We start from the raw sequence: 16,374 nt of genomic DNA, 5'->3' as shown, positions 1-16,374 counted from the left end.
TCACCATGTTATCTATTATGTTATCTGATCCCTGATGAGTAAGGAAACCTGTCTTATACCACTGTTAGCTGCAAGGTAGTACTAGCAGGGGATAGTGCTGTTATATAAAGGCTCGGCCATCGGCGTATACAGTCCACTCCTCTACTGTCAGGTGTATAGTGCAGTATGGTCTCCGGTCATTTGTTGTTTTTCTTTTTTTTTTTGTTGTTTTTAGTTTTTTTTCTCCGGTCATTTGTTGATTGACTACTATCCCCATTTTTGTTTCTAAGAACATATATCTAGTGTCTGAGGGCTACACGTGGGGTATGACCTAGTTTTTATCAATAATAAGTTATATTTTATATTTGTAGCACCTAGGAATATACTCAATACACTTCTCGCTGTACTTATTGGTGCGATCTAATGTTCCAAAAACATAATAGTTGGACGGTTGATTTGCAGAGAAGTTTTCTTGAAATTATAACTTGAGCTAATGTATTATTTCACCTAAAGTCCAATTTCTGTAAGTTCTGTGCTACAGATGATTGTGAAATAATCCTGAGTGTTACCAGGGACATAAGGAGTTAAGGTAAAAGTGAAACCAGTGACTCTCCCTCCTCCTCCTTCCTGTTCTTCCTCCTCCTTCCTTGTTGTCAGAGGCGGCTCCTCATCTCACTGACTACATAACCTCAGGTACGGATTTTGTGAAATATATAAATAGTAGAGGAGGGAGGACACTTATGGTTGGGCTTTGGATCTCATGGCACACGTATCCCATCACCCTGTACACAGGGCCACGGCTGTAATACACTGCACATTCCACGTGTGTGGATACTGTATACAATATGGCTTCCTGCCTTTCCAGGTTATACTGAAAGTATCACTGAGGGGGGGGTCCAAAATGTCACTTTTTTCAGAAGAGAACTAACGTATAGCTATACAAAAGCACTAAATTTGAGGCTTCATGGATTATCTGTCGGGGGCACTGGCTGTGGACCCATTCCTAATTTTTCGTGACCTTTGAACCTCGTATATGTAGGTGTAATAAAAGTGCGATGATGAACTGAATTATTAGAGTTCTGCTTTATCTTTCTTCCGGGTGTTTATATTTTCTTTCTTATATACTTATTCTTAGAGGGGTTTAATACAAAACATATAATCGTCTGATGGGGGGGGGGGTAGGTGAAGAAAAGAAAAGATAGCTTATATTTACCTTCGATGGTGCTCCCGTTGTCCTGCGCCAGTGCCTTCACTCTATTTGTTTACATGGGCAGGGCTCGCCAACCCGACCACAGCTGCATGCCGGACACAGCATTAGATTCAATGCTGTAGCCACCGTCTGGTCGGTGTCGGGTTGGTGAGCCCTGCCCATGCAAACAAATAGAGTCAAGCCACTGGCGCAGGACAACGGGAGCACCAGCGCAGGTAAATATAAGCTATTTTTTTCTTTTCTTACCCTCCCTTCCTCCCGACCTGTTATATTTTTTATACTAAACCCGGACAATCCCTTTAATGGATTTTATACTTTGGGATATTGATTGCTGTTGTTATGTAAAGGATAATGCCGCAGTAAAAAAAGTTTGATTTTGGCGCACTAAACCATTTGCGTCATCAGTAGTTCAAACAGTGAGGAGCCAATCCAATGATTCAAACTTTAAATCAAATGTTTATTGCTAAAAATAATAGAACTGTCAATCTGTGGAATAGCCGAGCTCAGGCGCTGGTCACAGCAGGGACAGCAGAGAGCTCAGGCGCTGGTCACAGCAGGGACAGCAGAGAGCTCAGGCACTGGTCACAGCAAGGACAGCAGAGATCTCAGGCGCTGGTCACAGCAAGGAGAGCAGAGAGCTCAGGCGCTGGTCACAGCAGGGACAGCAGAGAGCTCAAGCGCTGGTCACAGCAGGGACAGCAGAGAGCTCAGGCGCTGGTCACAGCAGGGACAGCAGAGAGCTCAGGCGCTGGTCACAGCAGGGACATCAGAGAGCTCAGGCGCTGGTCACAGCAGGGACATCAGAGAGCTCAGGCGCTGGTCACAGCAGGGACAGCAGAGAGCTCAGGCGCTGGTCACAGCAGGGACAGCAGAGAGCTCAGGCGCTGGTCACAGCAGGGACAGCAGAGAGCTCAGGCGCTGGTCACAGCAGGGACAGCAGAGAGCTCAGGCGCTGGTCACAGCAGGGACAGCAGAGAGCTCAGGCGCTGGTCACAGCAGGGACAGCAGAGAGCTCAGGTGCTGGTCACAGCAGGGACAGCAGAGAGCTTCACGAAGGGTCTAGATGTCTTTTTGCATTGATGGTTTTGTTATATAGAATTGTTTTCTATAATTCTCTTCCTCATCCAATCCCTTCCCTTCCTTGGTTGAACTTGAGGTAAACAGATCCATCCATGGTGTATCTACCAGCCCCCCAGACTGTAGGTGCCCCTGTTGTAGAAGTAAAGGAAAACTGATACACCATTACAGCTTTTATATGACCTGCCCCTCTGATCATATGTAGTACCGGTATTAGAAGGTTACGCTCCCTCATCTGGAAGATCTGTCGGTATAGTACTTATACACATAAACCATGATCCTGGTGCCTGAGATGGTGAATGGTCAACCTCAATGACGAGGGTTATAAATGTAGACTTCTCTTGGGTCTTATACTTCATATTTGCCTAATTTAGGCTTCTAGCTAGAGCTCAGCTCATATTCAAATGAATAGACACCGAGCTACAGTAACACAGCTCGGCCACTATTCAGGAAACGGAGCTGTTATTTAATCTCTGGTCTTTCTGATGACCGATCCTTTGGAACATTTCTCTACACAAAATCGAAATACAACATTTCAAGATAAATTAGATCATAAAAACCGCATACAGGCATCTTAAATCTGTACGTGACTGAACATTGTGTGTTGCCGGTAGTCCTAGCCATGGACCCACTTATCTTATACTGTGGGACTGGCCCACCAGAGAACCAGAGGATCCACCGGTGGGCCCACACTCTAACCCAATACCAGACCCTAGAGGTCTGGCAGAAGACATCCAAATTTGAAGGTTACTATGGTTTATTTTTTAGGGTTGATGAACAGTGGCCCCCCTAAATAATGTAATCAGGTGGGCCCAAGGAACTCCAGTCCGACACTGTCTACATGTATTAGATATTCCAATAACTATTAATCATTTTATATTTCATTGCTTTAGAAGAAACGACAATGGGACAGTTTGCTACAAAACGTGGACCAGAAGGTTAGTAACTTAACTCTACTTTACTTTAAAGCAAATTGTGCACGGGCCGCCCTTCCTATGATGATATGATTGTAGTAGTGGTCTCATTGTATGAAGACGAGACCCCCTTATAGGCTCCTGACCCTAAATGTGACTGCAGCACCCTCAAGTATTAAACTGCGGATGCCTCATGCTTCTGCTCTGGTTGAGCTACTGTGTATAATACAGATTTTGGACACCTCTGCCTACACTTGAAGGGGTTTTTGAGGAAATCTGGAAACCCCACAGAGGTCATGGCTGGAAAAAAATATATGTAATTTCTGCTCTAGCTCCCAGATCTAGTGTTGGTCCTGCCACCTTTCTGGCTTGGTCAGAATTGTCATCGATTAAGAGACCTGCCCCAGCCAAGCTATGTCTCTGTAGGCCCTAATGATGTAGAGCAAGTGATTTCACCGGGAGCCACTGATAGTCAGGACTGCTGAAATTTACAGCCACTGCTAAAACAGAAACTTTGGGCATGCACTCCGACCACTGTAGGATCACCTATCCTATACTACATCGATGGGTGGTCCAACCCTCAGAACCCCTAGCAATTGGCTAACTTTGGCAGGCTCTGTCACAGCAATAGCAGCGGAAGCTGGAAGTCTAGCTCCAATATCTGTGTAGAGGCCAACCCTGGAATGGCAGCTCAGCTCCCATGTAAGTGATGATGCTGGGATTATCTGATTAGAGGGAAGTCCTGAGAATTGAACCCAAGCTGATCTCATATCGATACCGGGTCCTATGGGTTGGTCAACAATATTAAAATCCTGGAGAATCTCCTTAACATTTGCTTTGAGATGTTTATTGTGTCCTACATTGATGCATAGGAAAAAAGTAGAAACCTATTCAACTGAATTATAGGCCCTGTACTTTCTTATTAAGTCCTCCACCTTAAAGGACATCTACCACCAGGATGAAGGATTGTAAACCAACCACTGATACTGTTGTGCCCCGCCTCTGGCAGGATCTGCTCTTCTTTAAGATGTTATGCAAATGAGTTTGAGGGTCTCCAGGCACCATCAACACCTATGGAGCTTGGAGCCCCTTTAGGCTCATTTGCAAGTTTTTGAAAAACTTTTTTTTTAAAAACCAGGGCATAAGAATCTAAAAGAAGATAAAATCCTGCCAGAGGAGACACACACCGGTATGTCAGTGTGCTTGGTTTACTCCTTGATGCGGGTGGCAGATGTCCTTTAAGTCTAGAGCCTATGGCCATAGCTATGGTGTCCTCCAATGAACTTGATACGAAAACAATTTAACAATGAGAACTAAAAGTCTTATTTTTATGATTTTTCCCACCATCAGCAAAGAAGGAGCTTCACATCTGGATGTCTAGATGTGACGATTGTGAGCTGAGAACCATCTATGAATATTTCACAAATGATTTCATCTATATTGTACAGTCCTTGGAAACTAAGGTGCTCCTCCAAGAACTGGACTCGTTCAATACCTGTGACGTAAAGGTAGGGGCAAAACTCAGCCGCTTACTATGGGGGTTATACTTATCACAGGCTCTATAAGGCTACATTCACAATGTCCTATCTTTTAATGGGGTAGGGACCAGTACGGTACCGCTCCCGTAGGGCATCATGCCGGCTATGGGGGACATATATAAGTCAGTGGGGCAGATTTACTTACCCGGCCCATTCGCGATCCAGCGGCGCGTTCTGTGCGGTGGATTCGGGTCTTCCGGCGATTCACTAAGGTAGTTCCTCCGCCGTCCACCAGGTGTCGCTGCTGCGCTGAAGTTCCCCAAGGTCCGCCGGAATGCACAAGCCGATACCTGGTAAAGGTAAGCGCGAGTCCCACGACACATTTTTTTTTTAAAATGCCACAATCCGATTGCGTGCGCCAAAATCCCGGGGCAATACAGGGAAAATCGTTGCAAATCGGAAATATTCGGGTAACACGTCAGGAAAACGCGAATCAGGCCCTTAGTAAATGACCCCCAGTATCTCCACTTTTGGGTTGGTCTGTGCCACTTCAGTCGGTAAGGCCCAATGCTCCTCCATTCTAGGATAACTTTTTGAAGGCTTCTACTCCTCATGTGGCTCTTATGCAGTTCACATTAATAGAAATATTTTTGTGGTTAGGTTCAGATATATCAGACTAGCGTTGATCTGGCAGCATGAGCAGGGTTCTTACATACAGTATGATGGAGAGCAACTGAAGAAATTTTAGAAACTAAATTTTCAATTCCCTCTAGGATCCATCATGAAATATGTAACTATTTAGCTTTCATAGGCTAAAGAGCATAAGTTTGGTAATTAATAAAGTATTTTAAAATAAAAAAAAAGAAAACTCTTTCAGACAGCACATAGGTTTGAATCCAGACTTTGAGTGTCCTATCCTTGTCCTCTAGAAGTACGAAGAGATGAGAAATGATCTCGGACCATTTGTCTTTGCCGAAAAGATGGTGGAAGATATTTTGGCTCAAGGTCGAGAAGCAATTATTGCATTTTGGAAGTGCCTTTATGAGCTGGTTTACGATTATGCATGCTCTAATCTGAGCTCGCTACTCAATTACATAAAAAGTTTAGGTAAGTTTAGGTAAGTCTGCAGTATTATCCATGGATGCTAAGAAGGAATTAAATTAGAAAAGTTTTACTTTTACTTTCTGCTTTTGCCAAAAACCTCTGAAAAGAGGCAAAATCTGTATACAGGCTGACATTCTGTGTGAAGTCTTAAAAAGCATCTACTGTCTGGAAACTACTTTTTTCAATAGATCCAGAGGTAGGTAGCCAATGTGTGCATCATCCTTGGACATATTTTATCATTTCTTAACAAACTGCCTCTATGAACTCTGGTGGCTAAGGCTACTCCACGCCGCCCCCTGCACATGCGGAGTTCACAGAGGCTACTCCACGTGGCCCCCAGCGCGTCCATGCTGACTGTGAACACAGCGGCATGGACCTGGCTTCAGACAGGGACCTGGAGCATGCACAGAAGCTCCCTATGGCCCACAACCCTAGCTGAGACCACTGTGCTTGTGCGGTCTGTGCAGGGGGTGGCATTGCAGAGGCTACTCGGGGCATGAAGTAGCCTTAGCCCCCGGAGTTCATAGCGGCCACTCCACGTGCCAAGTAGCCTCTGAAGTTAATTTACGTAAAGACTCAATTAAGTTTATTACTCTATCAGCAACTTGCTAAGAAATGATAAAATATGTCCAGGGATGATGCCCCCTTGGGCTATCTACCTCTGGAACTACTAAGTAGTTTTAGAAGTGAATGCAACTTTGTGACAACAAAAGGCACATCATTAGCCCCTCAATTATCACCCACTTTGTTATATAGTTACAGTAGCAAGAATAGTCAACAACTATATCGTCCCTAGGCCATCCCTAAGTACTCCCAATTGACAGCGTTAAGTTAGACATCCACAGAAGAGGAAGAGCAAACAAGACCCCCCTGAACATTCCGATACAGACGTCTGATGTTAAGTGCAAATAGGAGGTATAAGGATGTTTTTTGCCAAAATGGGGGGTGAACCAGTCCTCAAAGAATTCTGCAGGCCGCTGTCCTTCCACTTTTTCTGGCACTCGAATGATGTGTAAGTTGCTTCTACAGAGACGGTTCTCCAAATAATCCAATTTAGACCGGAGACTTTACGTACCACTCTGCCCACACCTTTATGCATTGGCCTCGCTCTTCTTCACAGACTCATTCATTGAATTTTCTCAAATCATGTCTAATGAGGCCCACCTTCTCTGTTACTTTCCCACTCCCTTCTAATCAGTGCACTTTATGTCAATACTTCAAAAAATGTCCTGCAGAGTTGGTCCGGCAGGTGTTATGGTGGCCATAGCATCATCCTCACCACATGTACAGGCTGGAGTTCTACTATTTTCACTCCATTCTGGTGCTCATCAGCGGCTACTGATGGAGGATGAGAGGGAATGTCCCGATGATGATGTCACTGTCCTGGCGTAGTATTCAAGGCGCACTACTACGGCTTTCATCTGATCTGTGGCTGTGGCACCATATTGTTTTTCTGCAGTGGCAGGCGGCTCTCCTACTCCCCTATTTTATCCTTCTGTCGGGTCAGCAGTTGCTTGAAGTTGCCTGTAGATATCAGGGAGACCCAGCAGGTAATTATAGCAGGTTTGCTGCCCTAGAAGTTAGGACCAGGATAAGTTACAGGAAACTTTTAGCAGGAGATTGGGAAGATGTGTCAACTAGCGGATACCGTAATAATATTGGTGGTTTAGGTGGTAGCCCAGGGCCTAAGCCTTCTAGGGGGTCCATGGCAATCCAAACAACACAGCAAATTTTCTATTCAGAAGCACCTTCACCAATGAAATCCTCATGCACCTGTTCCTGCTCCCAATACACATGTTCTCCAAAGGTCCTGAAACTGCGTATTGAGGCAGAAGGTCTGCATCCTCCATACCTAAAGAAGCTGATTCTAGCGTCAGATGTAGGAAGTCACTCCAGATTTATAGTATTCATACAACCCAGGGCCCATGGCAGGCTTTATCCGCCCCTAACTTCAGCCCATGACCCCTGAAAGTTCTTGAACTCAATATTTCAAATATTGGATGTGTTGGATAATGCAGTTAGTTCTATTGAAGAGAAGGATTGTGTATATTATGTAAATCTGTATATCTTTGTTCTTTCTGTGTTTAGGTGACACTTTAATGCACCAAATCCAACTGGACAAACACGGGCATCCATTGTCTTCAGAATTAAAAGGTAACATGGTAAAAAGTTTGATAAAATTTGCGGCTTGGCATAAGACGGTAAAATGTGGAGCCACAAAGTCACCACTGATGGAGCATTGGGAATTGCATTTGTTGGTAACAAATTAATCTCTGTTACCTCAATTTTTGTTGTCATCGCATTTAACTTATGAACACATTGGGGAAGATCCTTCTTGTAGTATGATTGTGTGATGCCTCCTGTTTGTTGACATTCCAGCTATTGCCACTCGTTGCAAACTGGGTGGGAGAATATCCATGAAATGAGAGAGATTGGGAGATCACTACATGTGTGTGCTCTGATGCCATAAGTAGAGATAAGCAGAACCAACGTTGGCTTTCAAGGTTCAGGATCTTCTGCCCGACGCGGGCATATTGATGGATTGGTGGCCGAACAACCAGTCTGGCTGATTTGCGCCACCCAGCAGCTAGCCATGGCTAGGGGGTAAACCTAGCCTAGATTGTGACTAAACCTATAGAGAAGGTCTAACGTTGTAAATTGTTTCCTATTGGCAGATACCCAGAAACTTCACAAGAAGTATCTCCTGGAATATTCTCAGAATGTTGCAGACAAGAAGTTGTCCACAGCTACATGCGAAGCAGATCATCACGATCATCACATGGATATGATGGTCGTTAGTAAATTGCATCGACGATCTCAGCATGGTGTTGTCGAGAGCGGAGTGAAACATTACAGCTATTTGCGAAAACATATAACTTTTATAAATTTAGAATGTATTTCCCTTAAAATGCTCTTCCGAGGTTCCTACTTATTTGATGGTGTCCCACATTCAGTGTTGATTACAGGAGCACCCGGAGTGGGAAAGACCACCCTACTGAAGACATTTGTTTGCGAATGGGTAAATGGGAAAATCTATCAGAGATTTTCTTTTGTCTTTTTTTTCCGATTCCAAGAACTGAACACAATGGGTAAAGTCAGCTTGGAGACCATGATCCTTCAGCTATACCCATATCTAGAGGACCGGCTTCCAAGTATCTTAAAATATCCAGAGAAAATTCTATTCATATTTGATGGACTAGAAGAAAGTATCCACCAAATAGATTTTATTTCACCCAAGTTCTGCACTAATGTAAGTCAAGTTGAAAACATGGGCACCATTGTGGTCAGTTTAGTGGGACAGTCTCTCATGAAGGGATGTTTTGTGCTAATGACCATGGAGACAAGTCGGGTCAAGCGGAGACATACAACTGCTTTCACGCAGGTAGCAGAAATTATGGGTTTTAGCCCAAAGAACAAAAAACTGTATTTCCATAGATATTTTAAGAAGAAGGCATTTTCGGACCAAGTTTTTAGTTACGTAAAAGACATTGGGGCCCTTTATAATTTCTGCTTCATCCCCAACTTCTGCTGGATGGTTTGTGAAGTATTTTCAATGCGTTTTACACAGGAAACAATAAATCCCCAAGATTTTTCATTGTTGCCTAAAACCTTGACCCAACTGTTGGCAGGATTTGTTAGCAAAATATTATCAAATCGGAAACAAGACAAAAGCCACAATCGGAAACTGTTGGCATCCATTGGTTGGATGGCTGGTTATGGTATTTCCAATGAAATTTTTGCTTTTGATGAACAAGTTTTGGCAACATTTGGAATTGATTCTACCTCTGAACTTTTACATCAATTTATGTTAGAAACTAATCCTCCTCCGAATGTCACCTTTCGCTTCTTACACCCCTTTATGCCAGAATTTTTAGCTGCTTTGGTCCATTATATCAATTATTCTCCTGAGAAACTGTATAACTCATTGGAGAAGGCCAATACATACAAATATTGCTGTGATGAAGTATTTATCTCTTTCCTCTGCGGCCTCTCTAACAAATCCACAAGGTCTGTCCTTAGACCATATTTGGGAAAATTGTCCTCGAAATCCATCACGCGTGTGGTCAAGTATGTATCTGCTTGGCTCATCCAACAATCTAATGCTGAGGTTCACAAACTGGAAGAATTTCGGAACAACCAGAGAAGATGCCTCACCATGTTTTACTATCTTTATGAAGCTCGGGATAAACATTTAGTCAGAGAAGCTCTGGGATCATGCAGAAGATTGAACCTTTCCTCGGTCAGTCTTACGCCTCTGGATTGCACGGCGTTGGCTTTTATCCTTGAATCATGCAAAGATGTTGAGGAACTTGATCTAGGTAGCTGTAAGTTTCATGAAGAATATTTAAGGAAATTTGCACCACTTCTGCATGATTTGAAAGACTTAAGGTAAAATGTTTACACATCTTATAGTTGATAACTTCTAGGATAAGTCCTCTCTTTGGGAACCTGGTTATGGCCTACATAAGGTCTTCTGTTTTCTTGAAACTTCTGTCATTATTAATCAATGATCCATAATTACATGACGTCTGGACCACAGCGTGACAAGCTGGGGTGTACGTTATTTGGCAAACCGGTTTTCAGAATAGGGTCCACTATGTCTATAGAAAATAGTGGAGAACGTTTCCTACAAAGTTTTAGTGAAGAAACTGTAGTCGTTGGCTGCGTAAGAAATAAGGGTGTGCCTTGGGTGTGCCTTGAATAGACTAATACCCAATATTGGAAAAAGTAAAGTACTAACAAACGATTTTAAGAGATCGAAGAGTGCGGAGAGTACCCCAGTCTGTGTAAATGATATTGAAGTTGAGCACTTTCCGAATATTGGTACCTGGGTGTATATACTGATAGGAAACTGGAATGTCACCCAACAGATCAAGAAATTTCAGAGTAGATCTCTTCAGTAGAAAAAGAAAAACTTGTTCACTCACCACAAACTGTGAGTATCTTTTTATTCAAGCCATACAGGGAGCAAAATTATGCCAGACACCAGTGAACAATGGACTGTTTCACGCTTCCTGGCACCCCACCACAGCAACACCAACCCGCTTTATGGTGGGCTCTGGTAAAAACCGGTGTCACTTAGACTCTGGTCCCAGGTGTTGGCTTGTGTCATCGTCCGCGGTGGTCCAGGGGTTTCATGGACCCTGAGAGTAATCTTTTTTTATTGTGTATTAAATTTGAGCAGAGTGTCAGACCTGTATTTCCTGTTGAGAACAATTAATTGATTATTTATAATGAAAAAAAGGCTTAAAAATTATGCACATGAGCCTGAGGGGCTCCAGGTGTCATTCACATCTTTGGAGCCCAATTATAAATTGGGCTCCAAATTTTTAAAGCCTTTTCTTATAAAAAACAGGGGAGGGGCAGGGGAGGGGCAGATCCTGTCAGAGGTGGCACACACCAGCATGAAAATGTACTTGGTTCACAATCCTTTATACTGTGGGTAGATGTCCTTTAAATGCTCCCTACTATAGCATTGTCTAAGTTGGGGGATTCCATAACATTAGATCAAGGCTCTATGTGGGCCATCATCTCTCTTTAAACCAAAAATATTTTGGATAAATGTAGAGTTTTGGTCTTTTCTTATGTTCATTTTATCCTATAGCTTAGATGTCGTAGTCAGATTTTCTATGCACTTAACTCTTAATGAAAGGAACAAGACTTTCCAAAAAACCCTAAGATCCCACCAGAATGTGTGTTTTTTGAACGTGTCTTGGTTTTCATTTTTTTAATCCTCTGCAGACTTTCTAGTGTTATGATGACAAACGATGGGGTCCAATTCATTTGTCCTGCATTAATAAATCCTGAGAGCAAGATCCAGACTCTGTGGTAAGTTTGGACACCAAGCTTCTCCAGGGAAGCTGCTCAGAGCTCATAGAAAGATGGATGGAGCTAAATACACAGCTTGTTGAGTATTTGATACTTTTAATCCATATTTTCCATGTTCTGGCCCAATTTGATGAGTATTTTTTCTACAGGTTGGGTTTTAATAAATTGACCGACCTCTCGTGTATTTATTTGGCATCAGCAATAAGGAATAACACATCCCTGAGGATGCTTGACCTCTCCTGGAACGATCTGTCTGGCCCTCACTTCAGTGACTTGATGGATGTTTTGTCCAGTCCGACCTGCAGGATAGAAGAATTATGGTATGTTCCCACATCGACCTTTGGAGTAGATTTTGCCACCTCAAAAGCAATTTTTAGTTGGTCTTGATGAGGTTTTAAAAACTTGAGGAACGGATGTTATGTGTTTTTGAACAGATGTTATAAGTAGTGAGCAATAATAGTGGGGGATTACTAAAACGGGCATTTTTAGCATCAGCCTTTATTGTCCTATCCACTAGTGTACCACATACCGGAGTGCCAAAGTGCAAAACGGTGCCCCCTTGTCCCCCACCCCTGATTTTCAGACGGTTTGACTGTGTTTGGACAAAGTCAAATCTGGTATAAAATTCAGGCAAAATTTTCTGGTGGAGTTTTTAGTAAATCGGAGGACAGGAACTTGAATGCCCCAATCCCTGCTCCAGTCCATTTGGCTCTAAACACCTAGAAATCTGCTGAAACATTGATTTTTACAAGTCTTGTCCAGTAGCGAACTGGTCGGGGAATATTGATGAAGCTATCAATAGGGAAACTGTTGCATCCTATCTGGTGCAGAAAAAACAGGTTGAAACCTTAAAGTCAACAAGACAAAGGAATCTTTATTGATTTTTCATGTTCCAAACACTGTGTTATATATTTTATTATGAAAATTAAAAAATATATATTTCCTTAATTTTCCAGTAACTCTTAAAAAAAAATTACATTTTCGCTTAGGAAACCAAAAAAAAAGTGACCTTAACATTGGTTCCATCACCGTTGTTGCTGTTAAATAATAATCGTGGCAGGGCAGGAGTGTTGATAGTGACACGATTTACTGAAGCCAATCAGTAGCCTCAGCAAACACCTGTGACATCACTTGTCTTATGCAATCAGGGTCTACAGCAGGTCCAATGACAGCCAACACTTCTGGCCCAGTCAAAATGATCAGGGAACAGATGCAACCACACTGGAACCAGGACGATAAATGTAATCCAGGACGTTTACCTCCCCTCCGTGCCTTAGCTGTCCACGTTCCTGCTCTGGCAGCCAGGCGCGCGTCCCCGCCTCCTTGGGCATGCGTGCGCCGAAACTCGAGGATTTAAAGGGTGTCTAAACTGAACTATGAGATACAAATGACTATAAGTTTCCAAACACTCTATGGTCAGTCTTAAACTTTGCTATATTTATTAAAATGGCTGATGCGGAGGGATTAATCTGGCGTAGTCTAATTTGCCTTCGTGTAAATGCCCTTTAGTTACAGCGCACCCCCATTGTTGAGTCGCAAATCTGTCTAGAACCCCCAAAAAAGTATGATTCGAGACATATTGGATTCATGAATTGCGAAAGATTTCTATTGTAAACAGATTAATATATATCTGTCCCTTAGTCTGCAACAAATCTTCTACAAGCCAGTACATTGCCTACCACTTCCTGTCAGGATTAATAACTTCCTGTCATATGCAATGACTATACTACTTCCTGTCATATGCAATGACTATACTACTTCCTGTCACATGCAATGACTTTACCACTTCCTGTCACATGCAATGACTATACCACTTCCTGTCATGGGTTTACCACTGTCATACGTGATGAGCTTACCCTATATATTTATTAATACTCCATTGGTACTTACCTAACCATGAGACTGTAAGAAGAGTTTATTCCTACCCTGTAAAGTAGGACAATAGAATTTTGTACGTGGATTGTTTTGGTGGCATGTCCAAGGACTGGACAATCTGTTTGGTGACTCATACGTGGACTTGGGGTTGTGGGCCCCTGTGTTTTCCATATATGCATCCATCCAATATCTATCATGGCATAGAAAGAAGGAGCATAGACCTGACACATCTGTAAAATTCCGAGCAGTGGCCGCATGTTCATCATGACCAGAACTTCTGCAAAATGTCTTCAACAGGCTGAACCATATTTGAGATCCTTGAAAAACAATATTTTTTTCTCAAATATCCTTTTCTTTTGTAAACTAGGTTAGATCATGCCGGCTTGATTGAAACTTCTGCCATACAGTTGGCATCTGGGATAAGGAATAACAGGTCTTTGAGGAAGCTCAATCTCTCCAGAAACTTTCTGAATGGTCCTCACTTTCAGGGCTTGATGAAAGCTCTGTCCAGTCCAACCTGCAGGATAGAGGAATTAGAGTGAGTATGAGACATATGACCTCTGTTCTAGATGGGGAAGTAATGTTCCAGTGATAGAGTCCATCACCTTATGATCATTACCCAGTAGGGTTTTACTTGGTGCCATGGGATGGTCAATCCATGTGCTGAAGGGTCAATCCCTAGTGGTTGGAATGTGGTGGCATTTCCTAGACAGAAGAACATTGGAATGTCAAGTGTAATCCACCTCAGTGTCTTCTTCTCATGAACATTGCTCCTTTATGTCAACCTGCAGGTTGTGTGAGATCGATCTTACCGATGAGTATGCTCCATTACTGAAAACCCTGAGTAAGAACATCAGCCTCACTCATCTGGACCTGAGCAACAATAAGATGTCTGATGCAAGTGGCAGACACCTGAAAGAACTCATTCTGAAGTCCAGGCTGAAAGAGATCAGGTATATGGGAGAAGACCTCTGTACTTTATACATGACTTACACATGTCACCTTCCTCACCTTCCTCATGTTCAGCTCTAGGTTTTAGAAGATGACTAGCTTTTCAGATGGACATATATTATGATAATTTGTCTCAAAGGGAGATGATAGGTATGTCTACACCGAGGTGAGGTCATCGGTATCAGATCAACTGTATAGATGCTGCGTCCGGGAATTGTGAGTCTACACAATGGGTCAGATTTACTTACCCGGCCCATTCACGATCCAGCGGCACGTTCTCTGTGGTGGATTCGGGTCCGGACGGGATTCACTAAGGTAGTTCCTCCGACGTCCACCAGGTGGTGCTGCTGCGCTGAAGTCCGCCGAAATGCACTCAAGTTCACCGGCCTATTCCTAGTGAAGGTAAGTGCAAGTTTCGTGACACTTTTTTTTTTTTTAAATTCGGCGGTTTTTCCGAATCCGTCGGGTTTTCGTTCGGCCACGCCCCCCGATTTCCGTCCCGTGCATGCCAGCGCCGATGCACCACAATCCGATCGTGTGCGCCAAAATCCCGGGGCAATTCAGGGGTAATCGGAAATATTCGGGTAACACGTCGGGAAAAAGCGACCCCCAATGACTCTACTCAGATGACTAAGATCTCAGATGTTTTACCTCAATTCTGGTGCAAGGGGATGGAGCTATATTATTCTGGATCTACCCTATGAATAGTTCTCGGAACAGCAGATTGGTGTTGGGTTCAGGTGTTGCAGCTTCCATAATTTGGATAAAATATCCCCCCTGTAGGTTATGTTCATGAACCCTTTTCTAGAAGGATGTGGCCAGGTTCTTGCCATCTTGGTTGGAGGAAAATCAACACATTTTACTTGTCCCAGTAACAGCACAAAGTATATTCACCTAGTTAGAAATATTTAGTCGAAAAAACGCTTGGGCTAGAGTGTAGTGTGGCCAGCGGTGGTCGTAGCCCCTCTGAATGGTGGCGTTGTGTAGGTAACACTGGGTTGGTCGAGGTAACATCAACATGTGGTTGTCCCACTGTCTAGTAGTAGCTTAAAGTAGCTACTATTGGGAGCCCCAGTCTTTAGCTCCTCTATCACCAATGGATACATTATAAAGACCATGCGATTATACAATCAATAGACAACATTTACTATTCACACTATTGTTACCTTTCATATTTCCAGTATCTATCTTAATCGTATGATGTCCCGCGAAATGCGACAAAATCTAAGAAATTTACGCGTTGAGCGGCCAGGACTGGCTGTGTACATGGACGGGTAGATTCCCGATGTGCGGAGGATGGATCACCCCACACTGGATGGAGAGCAGAACGGATGAAGTTTATTTTAAGTTATTTGTTTGCTTTAATTTATATTTAATAATTCTGTTCAATAATCTATTTTTTTATTTTTCCCATTTTCTTTTACACGTTGGTTGAGCCAATCAGCTGCCAGAATCTTCTGCATCTTCTTTTGTATCTTTAATGAATTTTAATTTCAATAAACTGAATTTTTATAAATATAAATGTCTCTACAGACGGATCAGCGGTTACTGCTTTATGTACCACAGCCACGTGTTGTGTCTGTCCCCGGCCACTGATGGAGGGTCATGAGACCCATCACATTCCTCAATGATCTCTGTTGACTTATGACTTTGACCTTGTACTAGAGGCCCCTGGAAGACATAAGACTCTTAGCTGCTATGTAACAGTACGGGGATAATACACACAGCGATGTCACAGTACACGGATAATACACACAGTGATGTCACAGTACAGAGATAATACACACAGTGATGTCACAGTACAGGGATAATACACACAGTGATGTCACAGTACAGGGATAATACACACAGTGGTGTCACAGTACAGGGATAATACACACAGTGATGTCACAGTGCAGGGATAATACACACAGTGATGTCACAGTACAGGGATAATACACACAGTGATGTCACAGTA

The 16,374-nt window shown here is 43.0% G+C and overlaps 1 protein-coding gene across 1 annotated transcript; it reads left to right on the top strand.

The window, feature by feature from the left end:
• Nucleotides 1–588: 588 nt before the first annotated feature.
• Nucleotides 589–15,914, top strand: LOC140069268 (NACHT, LRR and PYD domains-containing protein 3-like). Its single transcript, XM_072114752.1, has 11 exons — nucleotides 589–672; nucleotides 3,160–3,204; nucleotides 4,531–4,688; nucleotides 5,588–5,765; nucleotides 7,851–7,916; nucleotides 8,438–10,151; nucleotides 11,505–11,591; nucleotides 11,741–11,911; nucleotides 13,834–14,004; nucleotides 14,258–14,419; nucleotides 15,599–15,914. Exons 2-11 carry the CDS (start codon nucleotides 3,171–3,173, stop codon nucleotides 15,693–15,695), a joined length of 2,838 nt encoding a protein of 945 aa, XP_071970853.1. The 5' UTR covers nucleotides 589–672; nucleotides 3,160–3,170; the 3' UTR covers nucleotides 15,696–15,914.
• Nucleotides 15,915–16,374: the final 460 nt, after the last annotated feature.

This window comes from Engystomops pustulosus, chromosome 7 (assembly GCF_040894005.1).
Source record: "Engystomops pustulosus chromosome 7, aEngPut4.maternal, whole genome shotgun sequence".
NCBI classification, from domain to species: Eukaryota; Metazoa; Chordata; class Amphibia; order Anura; family Leptodactylidae; genus Engystomops; species Engystomops pustulosus.
The sequence above is the reverse complement of the archived record's forward strand: the minus strand, read 5'-3'. Positions and strand labels throughout refer to the sequence as shown.

Bases quoted from the DNA above. Each gene is read 5' to 3' on its own strand.
- LOC140069268 (XM_072114752.1), top strand. From the start codon at position 3,171: ATGGGACAGTTTGCTACAAAACGTGGACCAGAAG. The intron at 10,152-11,504 runs GTAAAATGTTTA...AATCCTCTGCAG, and splicing joins CATGATTTGAAAGACTTAAG to ACTTTCTAGTGTTATGATGA. The intron at 14,005-14,257 runs GTGAGTATGAGA...GTCAACCTGCAG, and splicing joins TGCAGGATAGAGGAATTAGA to GTTGTGTGAGATCGATCTTA.